The sequence below is a fragment of the Dryobates pubescens genome, chromosome 15 (genome assembly GCF_014839835.1).
Source record: "Dryobates pubescens isolate bDryPub1 chromosome 15, bDryPub1.pri, whole genome shotgun sequence".
Taxonomy (NCBI): domain Eukaryota; kingdom Metazoa; phylum Chordata; class Aves; order Piciformes; family Picidae; genus Dryobates; species Dryobates pubescens.
The window spans coordinates 13,140,653-13,163,861 of record NC_071626.1 but is presented as its reverse complement, the minus strand read 5'-3'; the positions used below and the strand labels follow the sequence as shown (position 1 = coordinate 13,163,861).

The 23,209-nt window shown below is 37.0% G+C and overlaps 1 protein-coding gene across 2 annotated transcripts in view; it reads right to left on the bottom strand.

Annotated features, from left to right (window-relative positions):
• Positions 1–23,209, bottom strand: part of IGF1 (insulin like growth factor 1) — a 49,936-nt gene that overhangs the window by 7,710 nt on the left and 19,017 nt on the right. For both annotated transcript variants that reach the window (XM_009896384.2, XM_054167882.1), the window contains exon 3: positions 3,508–3,689. In XM_009896384.2, the coding sequence (XP_009894686.1) occupies positions 3,508–3,689 (182 nt within the window). The remainder of the gene's footprint in view (positions 1–3,507; positions 3,690–23,209) is intronic.

The window sequence follows — 23,209 nt, the reverse complement described above, 5'->3', positions numbered from 1 at the left end:
TGTGACACTACTTCATTCAAACAGGTCACAGTCTTCCCTCAGATACTTAAGTGTTGTGGAAATAGCTCAGTTATTTCCTTTGCTTGTGTAGAGAGCAGTTGTTTTCCAAACTGCTGTTAAAACTTGATTTACATAAGGGTAAACAGATTAAGGTTTGGGGTTTTTTAGTCACTTTCAGAAGAGAAAGAATGAATGAGAGAAAAGCTACATGAAAACATGTACACTGAAGACAGAACTGTAGTTCTCCCTCCTGCTCCTGTTTCTCAGTTAAAAACTCTAAACATGAACTTAGTGTAAAAACAGATGTAATCATTACATTGCTTTCCAAAAGAAATACTGGAAGTTTCTCCCTATTCCTTATTCCTACCTTACTAGCTGATGTATTTGCTCATTAAATGAGTTTTTAATCTAAAAGCAATGTCAAGAATTATTCTCTCAGTTTTAGGCTGAAAAAAAGTAAATCCCAATCTGTAACATGCTGTGGTTTCACAGTTGTCTCTCTGTTAAAAATTCAGGGTTTAAAAATGTTAATATTGAGGTGTGTTGTCTTGTCTACATTTATCCTGTATTTGGGTCTAAACTACACCAATTGCTTTGTCACCTGAGGACCCTTCTCCAGGTAAGAAGGAGGATGTGAGAAAGAAGACCCACAGGTTAAAATGAAAGCATGTTTAATAAAGGAGTGAAACCAATGCCAATATAAAGTATACAAACCTACAATCAGCCCTGCAGAGGTACAATGGACCTAATAAATGAGATAGCAGTCCACAGGAGAATAAAGAGGAATAGGGCCAGGAGGACCCCAAGCAGGAAGCCCTTCATCCTCAGCCCTTCATTCCCCCTTTAATCTGAGTATGATGTTTATGGTATGCGATACACCTTTGAGCTAGCTCAGGTCACCTTCCTTGTCTGACTTGAAACTCTAATGATCTGTAGACCATGGCTGCCCTATGATTCTGTTACAGCAAACCCAGGACACCTCTGATAATGTTTGCTCATTTCTGTAACTGCAATAAAAGTAGAATTTTATAATGGATTTGTATTATGTAGTTGATTACCATCTATTTTTTATCAGTTCTGGCAAGATGAATTTCTAAGCATGTCTTATTTTTCAACAGTAAGAAGTCTACTGAAAGCTTTCAGAGTATTCAATTAGAAAGCAAATAAATAAAGGAAGCTTTGGGTGACCATAACTGATGGGTGATCAGCAAGTGAGTGAACAACAGATCCTACAGGTTGGTTGGAATTTTTAGGGTTTTGTTTTGTTTGTGTGTTGCTTTTGTTTGTTTGTTTGTTTTGGTGAATCTGTGATGTATGCTGAGTGTATCATACCCCTAAGTATATCAGAAGATATTTGTTTACTTTCTAAAATACTCTTATATTTGTGAGTAAAAGTCTTAGAACAGGACAAATAATGGTGCTATAGAGAAAGAAATGTTTTGCTCATTAGCTACAAACAAAACCTCTTAACTCTTATAAATCATAATAATATTGTCTCATACCACTTCTCCATTTTTGTTTCCCTAATCTAATTTTCTCCATCCACAGATATGAATGAAAATGTCAGTTTGTTTTTCTCATAAAATTTCTGGTTTATTGCCAAGTTCCTTTAAAATATGTTCATGACTTTTTTTCTGCCTTTGTTCACCCTTCTCTTTCCTTTACATACAGTTTCTTTAAAGGTGGTGTTTTCTTTAGTAGTATTTTTTCCTCTAACTTCATTTTATCTCATTTTTAAGCACTATCATTCATTCAGTTCTTCAATATTTCTCAGCATCTCAGCCTCTTTGGTCTATTTCCCTCCCCTTTCTTTTCCTCTGCTTCTCATTGTCCTTCTAGTGCCTCTTTCACCTCTTGGTTGTTGTTTTTTTCCCCCTTTTCAATTTCCTCAATGATTTCTTCTGCAGCTAGGTTCTCTCAATTGCTACACAATCCCTCTAATTTTTTTCTTCTTCCAGCATCCCCTCTCAAACACCACCTCCTGAAAAAAAACCCTAGGCTTCTCTTTTGCTCTTTCCTGTTTGTAAGTGTTTTCCTGACTGTCTTTTGAACAGAGAAGAGGACAGCTGCCTAAAAAATGACCTCATTCCTTTGCCCTCTGAGGAAAGTGTTGTGGAGATCCATCAGAGAACTGGCAGATATCTTGAAGTTACAGAATGTTTTACCGATCACCTTAGCAATAAGTATGGGAAGGAGCACACACATTACTGGCCAAGCCTGTTTTCTTCTTTTCCCACAAGCCTTAAATACATGTCTGCATAGATAGCAATAAACCGCAGGGCTTTTGTGTCTGTAGTTGAGCTCCACCTGAAGAAGACTTCACTCATCATGTGTCCCTTTTGAGATGTTTGTGGCTAAGGCAATACTTCCCAGGAAGAACCATACAGCTACTACTTCAAAGAGTTGAAAACACTTGAGAAAGAGGTGAAAAGATTACATTCTGTAGATTGACTTAAGGAAAAGAAATGGATGCTGGAATGATTACAATTGTTCTTTTCATAAAGAAGATATTAAGTATATTGTGCTAGTTTCATGACTTCCTATGAAGTCTTAGGATTTCATGCAGTTCCAGTTCTTATAAGAAAAAATTTTCAGATAACTGCAGAACTGGGGCCAACATATGTGGAGGACAGACAAGGTCAACAGCAATAAAATATATCACTAGAGGCTTACAGCACATTGACAGATAACATGAAAAACAGATGTTCAGAACTTGAACAAGAGAGGAAGTTGGACATGAGCTTAATGGTAGTCTAGTCTAAAATGGGGTTTGTGCACTATAGGATCTGTTGAGGAGTGGTGAGATTTAACTACCTATACATACAGTATATCTAGTATGGTAGGAAAAAAACCCATGGATACTCTGAAGCCTACATCTGTACAAATTGTACCAATGAATACTTGAATTGCTTGGATAATAGACATATTAAACATTAAATAGTTCAAATGAAGTATGTAATTATTGCAGTGACTATAGTTAATTTAGTTCTGATAAATAAAACAAAAAAGGCCAAAATAATGGTGGGGGAGGGGGCTGGGGGATGTCATGTGTTCATTGACGTGTCAAACAAATAGTTGAACAGTTGTTCTCCCTCTTCATTTACTCTCTCCCTCTTCACTCACTTTGCCTTTTCCTCACAATGAAGGACAAGTGAAGAGCTTCTGGATAGATCAGTTGTTAAACATGCAGTGTTTGATTTCACTTTTCAGGTAAATCTTAGGTGTTATTTATGATTGGATGATATAATTTTAGATTGGACATTAGGATAAAGTTCAAAAAAGTTCTTTACAATGAAGTTCTTTGAGCACTGGAACAAGTGGATGGAATTTTCCTTCCCTAAATTAATTAGGTGTTTGGGCGTTTTGTTTGTTTAGGTTTGGGGTGTTGGGCTTTTTGTGTTGCGGGTTGTTTGGTGGTTGTGATTTTGGTTTTGGTTATTTTTGTTGTTTGGTTTTGGGTTTTTTCTTGTGTGTGTTTGTTTTGGTCTTGTCCCCAGCCTGGCCTACCTTTTGTGCTTTTGGCATATCAGTGTGGCGCTGAGCACGTACAGAGCGTGCAGACTTAGGTGGCTTTATTGGAGCACAGTACATCTCCAGCCTCCTCAGGTCACAACTCTGGAAGCAGCATTCATCCACTATTCCCTTGTGATGTAAGCGTCTACTGCTGGATCCATACCCTGTAGGCTTACCTATTCAAAACACAAATGGAAAATATTTGTGTTAGAAAGAAAATACAAAGATTTCAGAAGCAATCACGTTAGGTTGCATAATTTACATGAATCACCAATGAAAGTTATATAGAATAGAATAGAATAGAATAGAATAGACCAGGCTTCATTTGTTTATCTATACTAAGACCCTGTTCTAAGATACACCTTTGAGAGACACTGCTGGAAATGGCCATATTTGATGGGTGATTCCCATTTAAGCATTTGAACAAAATTATATCTTCTTTGATAAGTATTAAAAAAAAAAATTCTTGAACTGTCTTGACACTGAAAAAGGAGAGGGAGAAAGTTGAGATCTGGCATTTCGAAGTCTCACAAAGAAAATTTGCCCTTTAGCTTTTGGAAGGAAATAGATTGATTACCAGACTGAGGTAGCTGGTATTTAAAGATCATAGATCATACCTGTGTTATAGGCAAGTTTTCTAATGAAAAGGCAATCTTGAACCATTATGTGAAGTCAGAGTGCATTCCAAAGGGGGAAAAAATGCTGTTTACCACTACATAGGCTGTAAGATCTGCAAGCTCAAAAATTAGTGTGAAGAAAGGAATAAGGTAACAAAGTCACCAATGAAACAACCAAATACAGGAAGATGGTTGATAGAATAGAAAAAAGAAGAAGATTTTATGTTCAATAGCTTTGCACAAAATAGGAAATTGAGCTAACAGAACATGGTGTTTCCCATGTTTTGTGTTTGCACTGGGCACTTGTTGAAACTACTTGGTTGGAAAATGTTTTGCATTTTTGCACTCATCTCCAGCTGGATGTGCAGTTATCCATTTGTAACTCACTAGAAATAACGGAACAGTAAATTCAAGAAATAAACAGTTGCTTACTTGCTACCTCTGTTTTACGATTCTGGTAGAATTTGGTTTCAGACAGCAAAATTCTGAAAAGATTAAATGTTTTGTTTTGCCTTTTCCAGCACTAGATATTTCCTTTTACAGAATGATTCACATTAGTTAGGAACACAAAAATATGGATAATAGGAAATAAATTTGTGCCAAGAGCCAGAAAATGAAGTTAACACGCTTCAGTCAGCTATATCAATTTTTTTTTCTTGCCCCTTCTTTTTCCCCCCCTTCAGTTTAATCACTCTGACCAAAACCCCTGTTTTTCACAGAATTTGGCAGGAGTTTACATTTTAAGAAATTGTTCAGGCTACATAAAGGATAAGGGTGCCAAAAAAAATGAAAATTCAGTTTCTCTTTGGGAAATTATTGCCTCCAATGCTTATACAGCAAATTCTAAGTTAATATCCATATACTTATCTTGCAGTTGTCAGTTTGAAGGCTACACTGCATTTTGTGATTCTCTGTGTTTAAAACATGTGTCCGTTGATGAAGAGCCCTTGAGGCCTTAGTATATCCGTAAATGAAAAGACCTCTAGTGGTACAGCATGTCTAACATTTTAGCCAGCAGAACAGTCAGCTAAGAACTAACTATCCCTATGAGCTTTGTAAACCCAGACAATATGTTTTAAGATGTCCTTTTTTTTCCAGGGACTATAAATTAAACAAAAAGAAAAATATGCTTACTGAGTACATTGTAATCCGCTGAGGGTCTCTATGCTGTACGTTGCCTGCTAAATTTTTTTCATAAGACCATAGAGAACAGCAAGCCAGAAGTAATTACAGTAATATTTTTATTTGTGTGTGTGTGTGTTGTTTGCTGTTTCTCACTGAAAAACTATTATAAACATTAAGAAACAAAGCTGCCTTCCTCCCCCGCCCCCACCCCTCCCCCCCCCCCCCCCAGCTTTCTTTCTTTTTTCTAGACGATTTCCACTCACTGCATTGTAATATAAAGTACAAGGTTTTTTCCCCCTGGAGATTTTCCTGAAGTCTGTTAATCAGGTCATCTTAGCCTAACTCGTTTAAAATTTAACAGTTGTAATAAAATGTGGAGTGTCATTACTATGTGGGACATCCAGAGCTGTTCCATGTTTTGTCTTATTCCCACTTAAAACATGGAAGGGCAAATTCTGTTCCTGGATACGCAGGTGTAAATCTTCCTAATAAATCCAGCTGAGGCATAGGTACAAACAGTACAAAAGCTGCTGTTGGAGAATTTTCCTTTAAATGGTATTTTGGAACAGCTAACAGGCATAGAGATTTGGTTGAATCCCTGGCTACTACTACTAAAAATAGCAATGGATAGTTCATTAGTTAGTATTATCTGGATTGTCATGACCTTTGTCATGACCTTTCTGCCCCCCAAATAAGTTACCTATTAAAAGAAAAATAAATACAAAATTTGTCAATCCAATAGAAGATTTGAGGGTTAGTAACATTTTGCACTTCTAAGAATCTTGCAAATATTAGCTGTTCATGACATTCATGCTAAGTAGATAACATTACCTTTAGGTGAGAAAATTTTGTATCAATAAGATGAAATGTGTTGCCCAGAAGCTTCCGTGTGTTAACAGAACTTGATAGAAGAAATCTTTCTTCCATGAGTAGCAAGACTATAAAAGTCTAATGATTGATAGCAGCACTTTTGATAGGATCCATTGGTATATGAAGGGGTTATAAAGGAAATAGTCAAATGAAATGGGAAGTTTGCAAAGTCTTAAAATTTTGTTGTTTAATATGGTTAGCACTTAGCTTTTGTCATGATTAAAGTCAAAGATGAACTGGTTAGTAGAGGTGATTATTTTCTCTAAAATCTTTTGTCTCCTTTAACAGTCAATAGTTCTTTCTGATTTATCTGTTGTATTTTTGTATCTTGCCATTTTAAATTTAGTTCAGTCTTATTTTTAGCTTGGCATGAGATAAAAGTGACATGCAATAGCACTCTATCAATTTATCAGTGTCATTTTTTTGTATGAAATGTATGACTTTTTGGTCAATACAGCCATTTCAACAGGAATGTGTTTGATTTTTCTTTGATGGCGCACAAAGGACCTAGGATTGTGTACTCTAACTTGTCATAACATCAGTCATTTATTTGTATATGATGTCTTCCCAATAAGCCAAGCAGGAACTTAACACAATTATTTAGTTAGCTGGAAGCTGCCAGTCTGAGTTTAAGACTCATCTGGCTACAATTTTGTTGTGTGACTACATGGAAGTTATTTTATCTTTCAGCGTGTGAAATTAACAATTTATAAAGTTGATAGAATAACTTGAATAACCCATGGAGTATTGTTTGCCTTAGCAATCTGTAGCAACATTTCTCCTTCACTATCATGTGCATAGCTACTACTCACTGAGTACTGGAATCTTTCAAGTTGTCTTTACTGTAGCCTGACCAAAGAAATCTATGGGTTTGCTGTTTGCTGTTTGTTTCTGTTTTGTTTTGTCTTCCATTGTTGTTGATTTTCTGTTTTGTTTTGCACTGTTTTTTAATTTACTATTTTTTTTCCAGATCATTAATCTTATGAAGGAGGATATCATATCTTATAGTTCTTTAAAATACCTCTATGGCATATGTAACAAGCTTGGAATGGAATCACTAACACACGAGTGATATGGTCAGAAATGAGACGAGATTTATTTGTGCATTAAAAGAGGCAGGTATTATGCAGCATAGTAAATGCTCATCTTTTGTAAAGAAGGGTAGGATTACTATGGTGAAGTCAAATGGTTTTATTTATTTTTCTTTTAAATTTTTTTTTCTCCAGGTTTTTGAAAGACCTATGTAATCAAGCATACTTAAAATTTGTGTGAAATAGAGAGTTTTATTCTTTGTCAGTAATCGTGATTCTATGTTTGACTTTTGTGAGGCATCTGATGTCTAAATTTATTGCCAACCAATAGATTTTAAATTGCTGATGTTCTTTTTAAGTATGTTGCAGTATGCAAAGATGCTATCACACACAAAGATAAGATAAAGAATTATAAGGAGATACTATCACTTCTACTGATATTATCAGTATTTGACCCCTCTCCTTCTGGAAGGACTGCAGGATCAGATGATTGTAGTTCAAGTTACCAAAGTATGCACACAGATCTAGGCAAATCCAAGCTGGATTAAAACACATTTGACAGTAAGCACACGCCTGAGTGCTCTCTTACATAGGGACTGATGTAACTAAACACTTAATTTAATTTCTAGACCAAAATCCATATTAGTAAACAAAAGGCTGGTGGCTCTGCACATTAAATACCATTTTTCTGTTACTTAATTTCTTTTTATGATATTGACTTACTATCATGGCTGATCTTGTTGTGTCAGTATTTTAGACACCCATATAATTCTTTCTCATCTTTCTGACACAATTGAGTGCTGCTTTCCAGCTGTTATCGAGTTCCTTATATTTACTTGACCTTAAAAGTGCTGCCTGTGGAAGTATAACAGTCCTAGGAATTCCATTTTCTGGTGTACACTGATTTCCTTAGAGGTTTCTTTCCTTTTTTGTCAGTTGTTAGCTCAAAAGAGGTTCCATATCATGTAGGTCAGAGTTTACTTATAGGAATTTTTGGCTCTCATTAAATCTACCGCACCAAATATATGAATGTTTCTTTTCATGTGCTAGAAGCAGATACAAAGACTAGCCACACTGCTCTGAAGTCCCCTGAAAGCAGGCCAAGGTACAGAAGTCCAACAGTTAAACAGCTGGCTTCTGTACTAACAGCACTTCCCTGTAAATAATGCAAAGTCAGTAGATTAATTCAGCAGGGCTTGATTGTGTTTGATTTCTTTGTTCCCCTTTTTCTCTCCAAAATATCTCACTGGTGTTGCCATTGGTTCTGCTCTACTGGTGGTTTCAATGTGAGAAGCACTGGTGTAGGTGGGCTACAGAAGTTTCAATTGCCCAAATATCTGGGCATTCTGTGGAGAATTATAATCTACTGTTCAGCACTAATGTTAGAAATTACATGAGAAAGTAGCCCAGGATAAACATAAAGCAAATCTACTGTTTAGAGGGCTCTATGAGGAACTGGAGTACAATGACCTAGAGCTTTGATGAGACTTTGTATTTCTGTACACAGTGTTTCAACTAGCCTAGCAGTAGAACTCAGGAATGCCATTTAGACTGTAATTCAGAAAAGCACCATAAATCTGAAAAATAGTGAGCTTGTTCCTAACATCCTATTACTGTCAATCTTCAGCTATGACTGTAGCTTTTAAAGTAATCTTAAAAGCTATTGACCTAGTCTGCTATAATCTTGTATTGAAAAACCTTGAAGTATATCCATCAAAACATCTAGAAAATACAATTTGTTCCATTTTGAAGCAATGATGGCAGGTTTGGGGTGCTTCTTTGAGGGATACTCCAGAGAAGTGTGGAGAAGTGTGGACATTTACCACTGTGTCCAGTTCATAGTGTATGGTGACTGGTCATATATACCATGTATGCCCCTGGTAGAGTATGAAGCCATTCTTTTTTATTTCCATTTTAACAATAAAAATAATGACACACATTGTTCTAAAAAGTGTATCAGCCAGCCTACTGTTTAATTCTCTGTCACCACTCTTTGACTATGTTCTGCATGTAGGCTAGTATTCTTGTCTATTTTGCATTATAAATACACGTATATGCAAAAGGAGAGATTATTGATATCACTTTTAACCTCCTTGTGATCTTAGATGAATGATTTAATGTTATATTGGTCATACCTCTTGAGGGTACTGTGGAATTTCTATTCTGTATTTGGAAAATTGTAAGTCTTCAATCAGCAGGAAATGCCAGTATTTTGATGCTTCTATGAACTGCTAAAACAAACAAACAAGCTAACAACAAATATTGTGAACTGTTGTAAAGCCCCCTATCAGAGTAAACTCAAGGTTTAAGCATTGCAAAGTAGGCAATCTGATTTTCATGTAAATAAGCTGCATGTATTTTGAAGCTACACTATTTAATACTTAGCTTCCATTTTCCTTCAATGTTTGTAAGTGCCAAAAAATAATTATGCTTAGACAGACTTTTGTTTGTATTCATCAAAATGAGCATATATTAGCATTTATAAATGCTCAATGAATGGATGCTTTAGCTCTGAAGTCTAATTTAATATGCATGAGAATAGAGGATAAGCTTTATCAGTATGCACAAGTAAAATCTTTATGGAAGCATAGGCGTTTGTTAATACTGAGATATTTCACTAGAGCCACTGCTTTGTGAAATACTGGATTGCATTCATTACTGTGTCTGAGGTAAGATGATGTTTGTTCATTGATAAGGGCTTTTGCCTCTGAAATTCTAGGCAAGTGAGACTGGGAGAGCGTAGACACTCAAGTAGTACTCATCTATATGAGAAATCTATCAAGACTTCAGAGTGTTTTGCCTGCCTAATTAAGATGTATAAGCTGCACCTTGTGAAGAAATGAAAACTCTTTGATGTTTCACATGAAGAGTAAACCAACTATTTTGTTTCTTTAAAGTCAGTTGGCCAACAAATGTAGATTTATTTTTGTTTTCCAAAAGGTGTCTGAATTTTTAATTTGTATGTCTGTGCTTGTTTAATCAGCCACACAATTGAAGAATCTGTTTTCTTCCTCCAGAAATATGTTTTCAGAATCATTTGTTTTTCTTCACTGGAAAAAAAATCTTCTTCCCCAGAACTTATTTCCAGAGAACAGCACTTGTAACAATTTCCTCTCACATAGCTTCACTGTATTCGGTTCTTTTTGTGAAGCAGCTGCTTTGGAGGCCATTAAGTATACTAAGCATGTGATAGAGCCATTATGCTTCACACAGTAGTTCTTAAGCCAGTTGCAATGTGTGAAGAGAAAGACCTATACTTTTGTGAGTATTGCACTGGGATATGAAAAGGAAATTTCAGAGTTTAGAATTCTTTTGAGGATAAAAGTGACAGAAGGAGTGGGAAACAATATAATGTATTATTTTACAGCAATTCAGTGCTCTAGAGGGTGAAACCTTGCCAATCTAGCACAATTTACAAGCCTACATCAGATTCCAAGTCTGGAAAGTGCCAGATGCTGCCAAAAAATATATGCTTGCTGGAAAGAAATTCACTATTGCAAGAATAGGTTTATCAGGATTTAGGACAAGATAATTAGAAACCGGTAGGTCATTGCTACATTTGAGTATTTCCCCCTGTAGTGCTTCAAAGAGGACAATGTAATATGGTCATCCCTTCATCCATAATGAGAATACATTCTCTCTTTTTCTTGTATATGCTCTCACAGTAAATAATTACTGTTTACCCTTGCTTGTGGTGGAAGGGTGATCAGTTATGATAGGACCTTTCATAGCCTTCTTATGCCAAAGTAAAACTGTCTTTTATTTCAATTAGCAAATTAATAAGAATGCAAAAACCATAACTGGATGAGATCCTAGCATTGGTGAAGTCATCAGGAAATCTTTTAGTGTAGTCAGGCTTATATTCTGATGAATTGGGTGCCAGAAGCTATTTTTATATAACCTGATCCAAGGTCTATTGAAAACAATGAAAATACTTCTGTTGCCCTTAGTATGGTTTGCATCAGGCTGGTAATGAACAATCATTTCCATTTTCTTGCCACCTTACAGTTTAGTGAGTAAATGCAATCTTGGTGGCTTTTAGAGAGATTTGTGGGGAATGTGTGTGATGGGACTACATGAAGCAGGTAAGAACATAAGAATGCTGATGTACAGTGCGAAGCAGAGTGACTATTATGCAGTTAATGCCACTGACCATGTAACAGTACATCTGCTTTGCACTTTGTGATCCAGGCTTGTCTCTACAGGTATCCTTTCTCAGCTGCATTCTGAGAAATGAAAACAAATGAAAAATATGGTACTCTGGTCTCTGTGTTTTGGAAACATCTAGTTAGAGGCAGAATGTATAAATGGCTGTTTCACTAAGTAACTTCTGTTTAACACCTTTCATGCTATTCAGGAGTGCACCTATTAAGACACATTACATTTTTTTCCCTGTTTCTACAATAGTGACACAGGGGAGTAAGCAGCTGAGCATAGGCCACTGTCACTTTATCTGCTACAGAGGTAGGCAATTTTCCCTTATTAGAAACCAAATAAAGGCCAGGCTCACTTCTCACTTACACTAGTTCTGTATTTGTTTAATGCAGTTAGCTTCACTGGGTTTACTTGGATGTGCTCTAAGCTCTAGAGCAACGAGCTCTGTTTAGTGAGATCTGATGCTACTGTCAAGGGCTTTGTCAGCAAGAAGTGTTCATCCTTGTAGAACAATACAGCAACAAAGCGTGAACAATAAACAAGATTCAGCTTTGTACCTGTGCAGTACTGTCTGAATCTTGTTTAGACTTTCTGTTATTGTACTTTTCTGCACAAGACAGAATGACCTTAATTACTTCAAAAATGACTTTAAGTGTTGCAAGATGACTTAATGCTTTTGATAAAAATCCAACAGCTTTCTGAGGCCAACATTTTAATATGAAATATTTTCCAGAAAACTTATTTTTGATTGTCTGCTACTTTTGGCATATGGGGATACTTTTACATGTGAACATTGACTTAAGAGATTCCTGATTACCAAGGAGAAATTAACCACTCTATTCAGAAAGGGAATTATGTCAGAAAGGTTTAGGGGAAGGTTGTTTTATCTTCACTTGTGTTACACAGTACTTTACTGTAAATTAAGAGAGCTCTTTCCAGAGAAAGACAGTACTTAATTTAATTAATATTTATGGAGCCTGTCTTTCAATCTTCTGCAAAGCAGAAGGCTGTGACTGTGCCAGGCCAACGCTGTAACTATATACCTGTCTTTCTTTAACCTTATTTTTCAATTAGTAGGACATGTAAAAATCTAATCTTGAAATGAAACATTCTTTTGAGGTCATGATGCTCCTGTTAAATGTGTCTAATGAGATAAAAGAAAAAGTAAAATGTTCCAGCAGAGTACATAACCATTAGGGAGTGAGGATGAAGTCATTGCGATGAGAAAGGGACAGTGAGCTGTGTCTGGAAACAATACCAGAATTAAACCTAGCTAAATTATACTGTTATGCTTGATTCACCTTTCACACTGTTTTTCTACCAGTTGTACCTCTTTAGGGCAATGCTGCAAGGAAGGAGCTAGGAGAATCAGTTCTAGTTACAGGAACATAAAGGAAAAGAAGTCACTGCTTAATAATAAATGAAACCACTCTTATTTGTCTAGACTGTACAGCTCACCTTGCTATTGCTGAAGACATGCAGGGGAATTGTAAAGAAACACTGGTTTAGTGCAGGGAAAAATTGGTTCCAGTATAAAATCTTAAATACCAAAACTACAGTTTCTGTAGAATAGTTGACACTGAAGTGCTTATAGGCAATAAAGTTAGCAAATAGGAAGAAATCCTTCTTTTATAAGGCTGTCAATGTCCTCCCAGTCACAGGTTTTAAAAGGGAATGTGGTCTCTGGGTAGATTTTAATTTCTCACTTGCTAAGTTACAATGGCCTTTGCAAGGAAGTTCAAAGGTTTTAAAAGATCATTTCTGTTTAAAGAGAAGTTTTTCTAAGTAACTAGATATATGATGTTCTTTTATTATTTCCTTTCCAACTTGTTTAGACTTGATTATTGATCAAAACCTCTTTGTCAGTTAAAGATGTTTTTCAATGGCTTCTCTTATTTTGGAATCTTACTATCTTCTTCTTTCACTAGAAGTGTTCTGTGGGCCCTACAGGAATACCATAAACTTTAAAAGGACTATGGCAATGTTGATCTGGCTTTTAAATGCCACTTGGTCACTGCCTTCTTTTGAGCCACAACTTTGTTCATCCACAATCATTTAAGCAAAGGAATCCAATTGAGCAGAAACAAAAAGCAGGATGAACATGCATGCAATGGTGTAGACTTTTAAATTCATCTTATTGGTGTACTAATGTGTAAACTTACTGGTGAGTTCATATAAATGCTGTTAGATATGTTTCAGTTTACAAGATTTTATTCCCAATATTGGGCCAGTATTTCTGCACAACATGAAATTCAGTTCATCAGGCAGAGCCTATCTGCTCTGGATAAAACCAAACGAAACGAAACAAGGCTGGTGAGAAGCCTCAAGCACAAGCGCTATGAGGAGAGGCTGAGGGAGCTGGAATTGTTTAGCCTGGAGAAGAGGAGGCTCAGGGGGAGACCTTATTGCTGTCTACAACTACCTGAAGGGTGGTTGTAGCCAGGAGGGGGTTGGTCTTTTCTCCCAGGCAACCAGCACCAGAACAAGAGGACACAGTCTCAGGCTGTGCCAGGGAAAGTTTACGCTCGAGGTGAGGAGATAGTTCTTCACAGAGAGAGTCATTAGCCACTGGAATGTGCTGCCCAGGGACGTGGCAGAATCACCATCCCTGGAGGTGGTTGAGAGGGGATTGGGCATGGCACTTGGTGCCATGGTTTAGTAGTCATGAGGTCTGTGGTGACAGATCTTTGAGGTCTCATCCAACCTTATTGATTCTATGATTCTAAACCCCATAAAAAGTATTGTGGAAAAATGAAAACCACAAAACAAAAAAACAACATCCAACTTTACTTAAGTATACTTGGCCAGTGGTGGGCTTATGTGGTATTGCACAAAATAAGAAAGTAGAACCAAGTAATTCCTATGAAGTGCGTTTCTAAAGAAGCCTCTTTTCTTCCTGTTTTGGTTATTAGAAATGATAGCTATTTTTAACTCTCAGATTTTCAACATCTAAAATTCAATTTTTAGTCCTTTAAATGCTAATAAATCTCAAAGCCTGGAGGACTTTGAAGAATGATTTTTGAACATCTGAAAGCACAGATCTTGAGTTGTGTCTAAAGATATTTCTTGGACATAGCCATCAGTATTAAGTCCTTTTCAAATGTAGTGTGGGTTGGTTTTTTGTTGGTTTTTTTTTTGTGTGCATGAGGCTTTAAATGTTTAGTTCTAAAGTTATGAGCTACTTGTGTATTTGAAATCAATAATTCAGTATTCAAACATGACATTAAGGGTCAAGCTGTACAAAGGAAAGTTATATTTAGACATCCTCTGTTGGTACCCTATATTTGACTTAATATTTTCAAATAACTATCCTTAAGTAGTTAATTGTAGCTAATCCTAAAATTAAATCTGATATTGATATACATAAACCAAATCAAATGTAGTAGAAAACAGTCACAGAATCACAGAATGGTAGGGGTTGGAAAGAACCTTTGGAGATTGTCTAGTCTGATCCATCTGCTAAAGCAGGTTCATCCAGAGCAGATTGCACAGGATCATGTCCAGGCAGATTTTGAATACCTCCAGTGAAGGAGAATCTGAAAACTTTCTGGGCAACCTATTCCAGTGCTCCATCATCCTTAAAGTAAAGGATTTTTTCCCTTACATTCAGATGGAGCTTCCTGTGTTCTAGTTTGTGCCTGTTGCCCTTGTCCTGTTTCTGGGCACCACTGAAAAGAGTCTGACCCTGTCCTCTTGACACTTGCTCTTTAGATATTTATAAGCATCAATAAGTCTTTTCTCCAGGCTAAACAGCCTCAGGTGTCTCAGGCTTTCCTTGTAAGAGAAATGCTCCAGTCCCCTAATCATCATTGCCACCCTCTGTTGGACTCTCTCCAGCAGTTCCTTCTCTCTCTTAAACTGAGCAGGTCAGAACTGGACCCAGTACTCTAGATGTGGCCTCATAAGGCAAAGTAGAGGTAGAGGTAACTTCCCTTGACCTGCTGGTCACACTCTTCTTAATGTACCCCAAGATACCACTGGTGTTTTTGGTCACAGGGACACATTGCTGACTCATGGTTATCTTGTCCCCCACAACTCCCAGGTTCTTTTCCACAGAGCTGCTTTCCCACAGGTCAATCCCTAACCTGTACTGCTGCGGGGGGTTACTCCTTTGTAGGTATAGAAACTTATACCTGGGTAACTTTGCTTCATTCAACTCTCTAGATTGCCCAGGTTACACTGAATGACAGCACAGCCTTCAGGTGTGTCAGCCGCTCCTCATCAGCAAACTTACTGAGGGTATACTTTATCCCTTCTTCCAAGCTGTTGATGAGTATGTCAAACAAGAGACCCAGTCTGTGAAAATACTTCCACACAAAAAACCCTACCAAAACACCTTCTTTTTCACTTCTTCTAATTTGATAAAACTAAAGGAATGAGCAAATGTCCAGGAGAGGTTAAGTGATTTTCAGATGTTATAGATATGCAGTTAAATGCAGAGGTTTTTATATCGTACTCAAACTTTGTCCTTAGCCAATCCAATGTCATTAAAAAGTGGAAAAGGCTTTCCTCTGACTGCCTCCTGAAAGTGTTATTGCATGTTTGTGGTAACACTTGCTACTTGTGCTACTGGTATTTATGCACTTGGAGTGTGGCTGCAGATGCCAGCAGCAGTATTTCTTTTTCTTAATCCTTCTGCACCAAAACTTTATAGAGTTCTTTCCATTGAGAGTGACTTTTGGATAAAATATGACTACTGCTTTCACAGAACCAATGGTCAAAATGTATACCAAATGAAATTTTCTGTGGTTTGGTAAACTTGGAATAAATTCTCCCCCATTGATTTTCATTTTAGTTTCCTCTGACCTGCCCATTATTAGCCAGAAAAAAGTGGCTAAATAACTCAAGGAAGCTGTGCAGCCTGTCCCAAAGTGAGGGGAGTTTAGTTCATGTAAGATTTCCAGCATAAGGGACTTAACCAGGACAATACTGTAATTTTGAAGAACTCAGTTTCCTCAGCTGTGAAATTCAGAAACGTTTCAGGTCTGTATCCAGGATAAATCCTAAATGGAAATGAAATGAAGTTACTTTCTCAATTCTGTTTGTCTGAGCTTTTGCTTTGTTTCTAAATGCTTATCTAAACTGCATCTCCTGTGATTTTACTTAATTATTTGCAATCTCTCCTCATCTGTCTGTGGCTTATGCCTCATGCTTTACTTTTTGTCTTCTTCTAATGTCACTTCATAACTTTTCTAATGAATTTCCCAAACTCATTCCAGCATTCTAGGTGTTCTTTGTTTATCCCTCAAGCAGTTAAACAGCAGGGTATTAAATAAGTTTTTATCAATTTAAACTTCATAATTGTTTTGACTTCCCATCCAGCATCATAAAACTGCTATGCAATCAACTGTGATCACTCTAAAGATTAAAACCACAAAAATAAACTGTTACATATGGTTTTCTCTATACAACTTCAGAACAGTCTTGTGTTTAGACCAGATACATTTAACATATATCTCATTTAGAATTAGTGACAATAAAATGCAATCAACATAATCATCATCCTTGGTATTTTTTTGCTAATCTTAGTGACAGCATCAATCAAAAGTTTTGTGCAGGAAATAAATGCATGTTATGGATTTATCTGTGTGGGACTGAATCTCTGTCTTCCTGTCTTTACATGTCTCTCTCCTACTTGTGTGTGACTGGGAACTTTTGCCAGCAGCTGCTATTCAGTGTCTTCATAGGCTACTACAGGTACCACAGAGGCATATGCTGCCTTTTCAATGGTTTTTCATGTTTTCAACTGTGTACAGTATGTTAATATTACATGAATTACATGCTGTAGTAATATAGGTAGAAAAGTTTTTCTCTATCATAAAAGACAGAAATATGGACCTGTTGTAATGAAGTCATCTCACTAGCAAATAGAATCATAGAATCATGTTGGTTGAAAAGACCTTTAAGATCATCAAGTACAGCCATTATTACTCCACCAAATCAGGTGTTGAAACATGCCCATTAGGACCATACCTATTTGTCATTTAAACAATTCCAGGGATGGTGATTCAACCACCTCCCAGGAGAGCATATTCCACTGTTAAATAATCCTTTCAGTGAAGATGTTTCATCTGACATTGAATCTAAATCTCCCCTGGTGTAACTTGAGGTCCATTTCCTCTCATTCTATCACTTGTTACTATGGAGAAGAGATTGACGCTGACCTCACTACAACCTCCTCCTTTCAGAGGATTGTAGAGAGTGAGAAGGTCTCTCCTCAGCCTCCTTTTCCACAGACTAAACAGCCCCAGTTCTCTCAGCTGCTTCTCATAAGACCTGTTGCCCTTCTCTGGGTAAGTTCCAGCAACTTAATGTTCTTGTTGTAGCAAGGGATGCAAAACTGAACACAGTATTCAACGTGTGTCCTCACCAGTGGCACATACAGTAGGCCATCCGGCCACCTCCATCACTGGAGGTGTTTAGGAGAAGACTTGATGGGGTGCTTGGTGCTTGATTAGATGGTGTTGGATGATGGGTTGGACGCAAGGATCTTGAAGGTCTCTTCCAACCTGGTCTGGTCTATTCTATTCTATTCTATTCTATTCCATTCCATTCCATTCCATTCCATTCCATTCCATTCCATTCCATTCCATTCTATTCTATTTTTTTTCCCCCAGAAAAGTCTCCACCCATCCAAGCCAAGAGCAGCCAGTTTCTCCAGGAAGATGCTGCGGGAGACAGTGTCAAATGCTTTACTGAAGTCCAGGTAAGCAATATCCACAGCTTTTTACTTATCCACTAATCAAGTGACATTTTTGTAGAAGGAGACGATGTCCATCAAGCAGGACCTGCCCTTCATGAACCCATGTTGACTGGGCCTGATGACCTGGTTGCCCTGCACATGCTGCATAATGGCTTTCATGATCTGCTCCATGACCTTCCCTGGCACTGAGGTCAAACAGATCCAAGCACTGGAATTTCCTGAATATTGTTTATACTGTAGAGCAAACTGGCTATGCCTCTGAAAGATTTGGGTGTTCATCACATAATAGATAAATTTTGTCTTAATAGAGAAGATTTATAAAACATTTCCTGTCCTTTAAATGCTTTTTATCAATTGTTCTTAAGGTCAAGGTCTATTGAAAAAAACCAGAAACTTATTTGACAGAGACAGTATTTTCTTTCTGGATAATTTTCAGCTTTCTGGAGTTGTTTTTCAGTTAAGTCCTGTATCATGGCCAGTCACACATTAGCCCTGAAATCACATTACCTGTAACATCTGTTAAGACTAGCTGCAAGTACGTATACCCTTTTTGCTTCAGGTGAGGTCCAAGATACCTCGTAATGGTTGCATCTTCTGGGCAATGTGTGTTGCTGAAATCCCTGAAGAATGACACTGGCATTGTAGTCATTGTTTTGCTGCATTATTTGTGTGCAAAACACGGGTGGTAGATTCAGTTTCGTTTTTACACTAGAGGGCTCCTGCACACTTGATTAGCAGTGTGGCAGCACCTACAAGTCAGAGCAGTGGAAACATGCTGCTGTGTAAGGATGTGCCTGCACTACAAGATGTGCTGTACTTTTGCTTCACAGAAATTGCTTCTGTGTGTCATGATATTGTCATTTCATATGCAGTATCAAAGAGGCTGTGATATTTTCCCCTCCTTCTTACCACATAAAGTGGGAAGAACGGAAACACTGTGGAACTATTTCTGAACAAAGAGAAGATAAAATTCTCTCTCTGTTCAGTTTACACATGCATAAGAGAATGCCAAATACCATAATCAAGACAGCTGGCAAACTTGAAAACTTATCTTGTGTTGTTTCCTCAAATTATGGTCTCTAGGTAAGTATTTTAGAGGCTATTGAAAATTATGCCAACTTATCTTTCTGCTGTTGGAGTGGCTGAGTTAATTTAACTTCAGTAGGGGGACCAGTACTTTTGCAGGTTGAAGAAAATACTTATGCTGGCTCTGCATGTTGCAGTAGTTTTTCCTCTCAGTATTTGTATTTTGGACCACTGTGGCTCAAATAACAGGCAAGAACTAGAAAGCTTAACTGTTGGAGGAAGACACCCCTAAGTGAAAAACCCTTTTGACCTGTTTTAGACCAGAATTGCCAATAATTTTGACCTGTAAACACAGTATTTGAAAAATAAATTTGTAGTGATGATGTGCAAATCAGGAAGTAAAACATTTCTCAAACATCTGTCATGTACTCTGTCCTTTGGCCTCTTTTCTGAATTATTAATAGTTTTCTTAATTGTCTATACAGAAATTTCTGAGTATTAATCAGGGTAAGCTTTCTTAATTTCTATTTTAATTGAGGTATTACCATGGAAGCCCAGGAATTTTACAGACAAAATAGCTCTGTGCTGTAGTCTAGTAACATTTTAAGTTTCTATAATAACTGAAATTTGTTCAGTGCAGGTGGTGTGCTGTAAACATATTGTCCATTCAAATAACCATATCAGAAATTAAGGTTGAGTTATGCTGATATTTTAAAATATTGCTACTGATCTTCACAGCTTAAACACTTAAACCACACTCTATTCTGTCAGCTTCGTGCTTGGGAAATGTCACTGGAGTGACAGCTGGTGGAGTGAATTGAAAGAGCAGAGAGCAAGCTTTGAGAAATGCTTGGAACGCGTTGCTGTATTGTAAGGAGAAAAGGTATTAGAGATATAGAAAACAATAGATGGCTTTTAAATCCACAACATATTCCATCCTATGGAAAATACTGTTTATTACTGGTAGTTATTGTAAAAGTTGTATGCATTATGAGCAGTGTATTTATCAGAACTCCTTGCCATTCCTCAATAGCGCAGCAACAGGGAAGATTATCTTTTCCTCTACTCCAGGGTGACGTCATTGTACTGATAAGTCGGACTTAGAAAAGGTTTATGTTCTTAGCACTTGAATTAAAGAATATAATGCTCCTTTTGTATAGTAATTTCTAGGTCTACTAAATTTCAGTGTTTATCTTGCAAGATCATTAGGAAATTCAGAGATCATTTCTTTGGTTTGAGAAAACAAGATTGGGGTGATCTAAGGATAAATAAGATCTCTACTGTAGTGTTCCTCTACCACTGTATCACGTCAGGCAAGTATCTACAAAGTCTTTCAAAGTGATATGCTGTAAAATTGCTAAGAAATGCAGGCATAAAAAATTCTTCATACAGTTAACATCTTAATGTTGAAGCTGGTAGTAATTATTAAATACTATATTTGTTTCCTAATAGAACAGGTGTTCTTAATTTATTATCTTACATTGTAAATTTTCACATTAGACACTGCACTGGCTTAAGATAAAAAATCGATGATGTGACACTTGTTCTGTTCTTTCTCTTTATTCAGCAGAAACAAACCCATGTCCTGTGTCTTGCTCAGATTTATTTTGACTCATTTCCTCACAGAAACTGCTGAAACCTCTCCAGAGTTCTTCATGGACCATTCATTCATTATTGTCTCAGTGCTCTGGTGCAATTATATAATGTCATGTTTAGTAGATGTAGAATAAAGAAAGATTAAGCGTTAGCTCTTCTGGATGGGCTATATGGCATCTGGTATAGCTCAAGCTGGAATCAGTAAGGGGCAGCCCAGTCTCTAAAGAACAATTCATCCTGTCTTATTGCACAAAGTGCATGTAAGTGTTTGAAAACTAAATACTTCTGCAAAAGCAAACTAAACATCCTGTAATACTATCATCAACTGGGCAGCAGAACAAAAAGTTTGGTAATCATGCATATAAATTATGCATATAAATTGTTTGGCACCATAACATTGTTATTGACAGTAATTGTTGGAGCAGGTAACAACACATTAGTTTCAGATTGCCTGACAGTTTCTAATGTTCATATCTGCCCTAATGTTGTTATAACTTTACCAGGTAGGTATAGGTATTTATCAGTACTGTATGTGTATTTACCAATTTAGTTGTCTGAAGAGTTGACTACCACAAGTATTTTTCTTGCTATACTACCACAACCCTCAGGAAAATTTCAAGTTATTGTCATGTGACAGCTCTCCTGCTCTTTAGAATGGCTGCTGTCGGTTATTACTGCTACCCTAACTGAACCTGCTCTCTGCTACTGACATTTCTTCATCTGAACAGCGAGGTTTTCCCAGAAAACATTTATATTTGGACTCTGACGAGACTGAAGTTAATAGAGATGTAGCCACTTTGTGGTTAAGCGATCTAGTGTGACTATTTCTACAGAGATGTGCTAACCAGGTCTGTGAGACTGCTAGCTAGCTATCCACTGCAATTGCCAGTACACAGTGCAGTCACTGCTCAGCCCAGATCTGGTAGGAAAAATTGGACACGGTTGTATGTGCTGTAAGTTTGTGAGAGAACTGTCCTTGAAACCTGGTTCAAACATGATTCACTCTCATAGGAATCAAAGTCCTAGTTCAGGTAAAGTAGCTGCCAAATACAGAACTTTATTAGCAACTTTTAAAGACTCCTCCATCTTAAATCATGTTTTCTTTTGCTTCATCATTTTTATCTCTTTCCCAGTGAATTTTTCCAGCCTTGGTTGTACCACTTTTCTCTTACTGCTGTTTTTTAAGAGAGATATACTATACTATTGACTTCTTTACATCAGAGATGGATATCTCAAAACTCAGATTAAGGAATTGATTTTTTCCCCCTGTTGTTCTCGCCTTAAGAAAAGTGGAAATTTTTGAAACAGAGTTTCTGTTAAAGAGTAAAACTTTCCTGAACTGGGTTTCCCAAATCAAAATTACTTAGCAATTCTGAAAATGAATACCTTCACAGTTCATTAACACAATGAAGGGAAGTCACTAACTTCAGGGAAGTTAACCTCATGGGAATACTGATAGAAAGAGGGTTAGGAAAAGAGCATGCAAGGCAAGTGCACTCCTCTTTTCATTTATTGCCTCATCTCTGTGTTAGCATTGGCAGAATGTTGTGGAGAATGAAAAGAAATTGCTTACTAGGCTCTACCATTTTACTCAGAGGATGCAAGGAAACTGGTGTGAAAAGTGGCATGTGTGGGGAATTAGAGTGAGAGCACAGTATTTTGTTGCTGGCAGATGTCTGCTAGGCTTCACCATTTTACTGGGGTGGTACAATTCACTTGTTATGACACATCCAGGAAGAAAAACAGAAAACACGAGTTGGAGGATTGGAGAAAATTAAATGATGATGACTCAGAACTTATACCCCAAAGTAAAATGAAGACTGAAACACTGCACCAGTTTGTTTAGCAGAGGAATCTGAAGCACACATGAAGAAGTGAGCCTCCAATTTAAAGAAGCTTTGCACTGATCTCCAGATGAAGTGGGTAATACTAGACAGCTAGTGTCAAGGTGAAAGGCAAGGTTAACTACAGAATAACTGCAAGCTGAGCTTATGGTTTTGCTGCCATTCTCTTTTCAAAATATTCTTTTTGTTCAGCTTGTAGTCAGCCCCACATCTGCTTCTACTGAAATCCAAGGAAATGTGTTTCAGTGCCTAGAAGTGTTATTGTTTGACTTGTTTGGCTGAGAGAACAAGTCTCAAGTAACCTATGAACTTTGTGCCATATACGTGCAGTAAGCAGAGGGCCTGCTGGGTTGATCTACTTAACTGGCCAATAAGTTTTATATAACTGTTACTGTATTGTTTTAAAACTGTTTGAGGGATTCTCTGCAGTACTATGACATACATTAACTCCTATTTTGAAAGTGGTAGCCAATTTTTATCCCTTATATAAACAGATCTATTTTTATTGTATTTACTGAACAGTCCCCCTAAGTCTAATCAGCTATTACCTATAATTTATCATCCTTACTTTAATGTGGCATTTTGCTTGAAAGTTTAACTCTTCAAGTGGTTTGCTTATGTATAGAGAAGCTTCTAAAAAAAATAGTGTTTGGATGGATCTGAATGGTTACCTGAGTCAGGGGATTTCAAAAGCATTTTAAGGGTGCATAAATATCATTGCCTCATTTT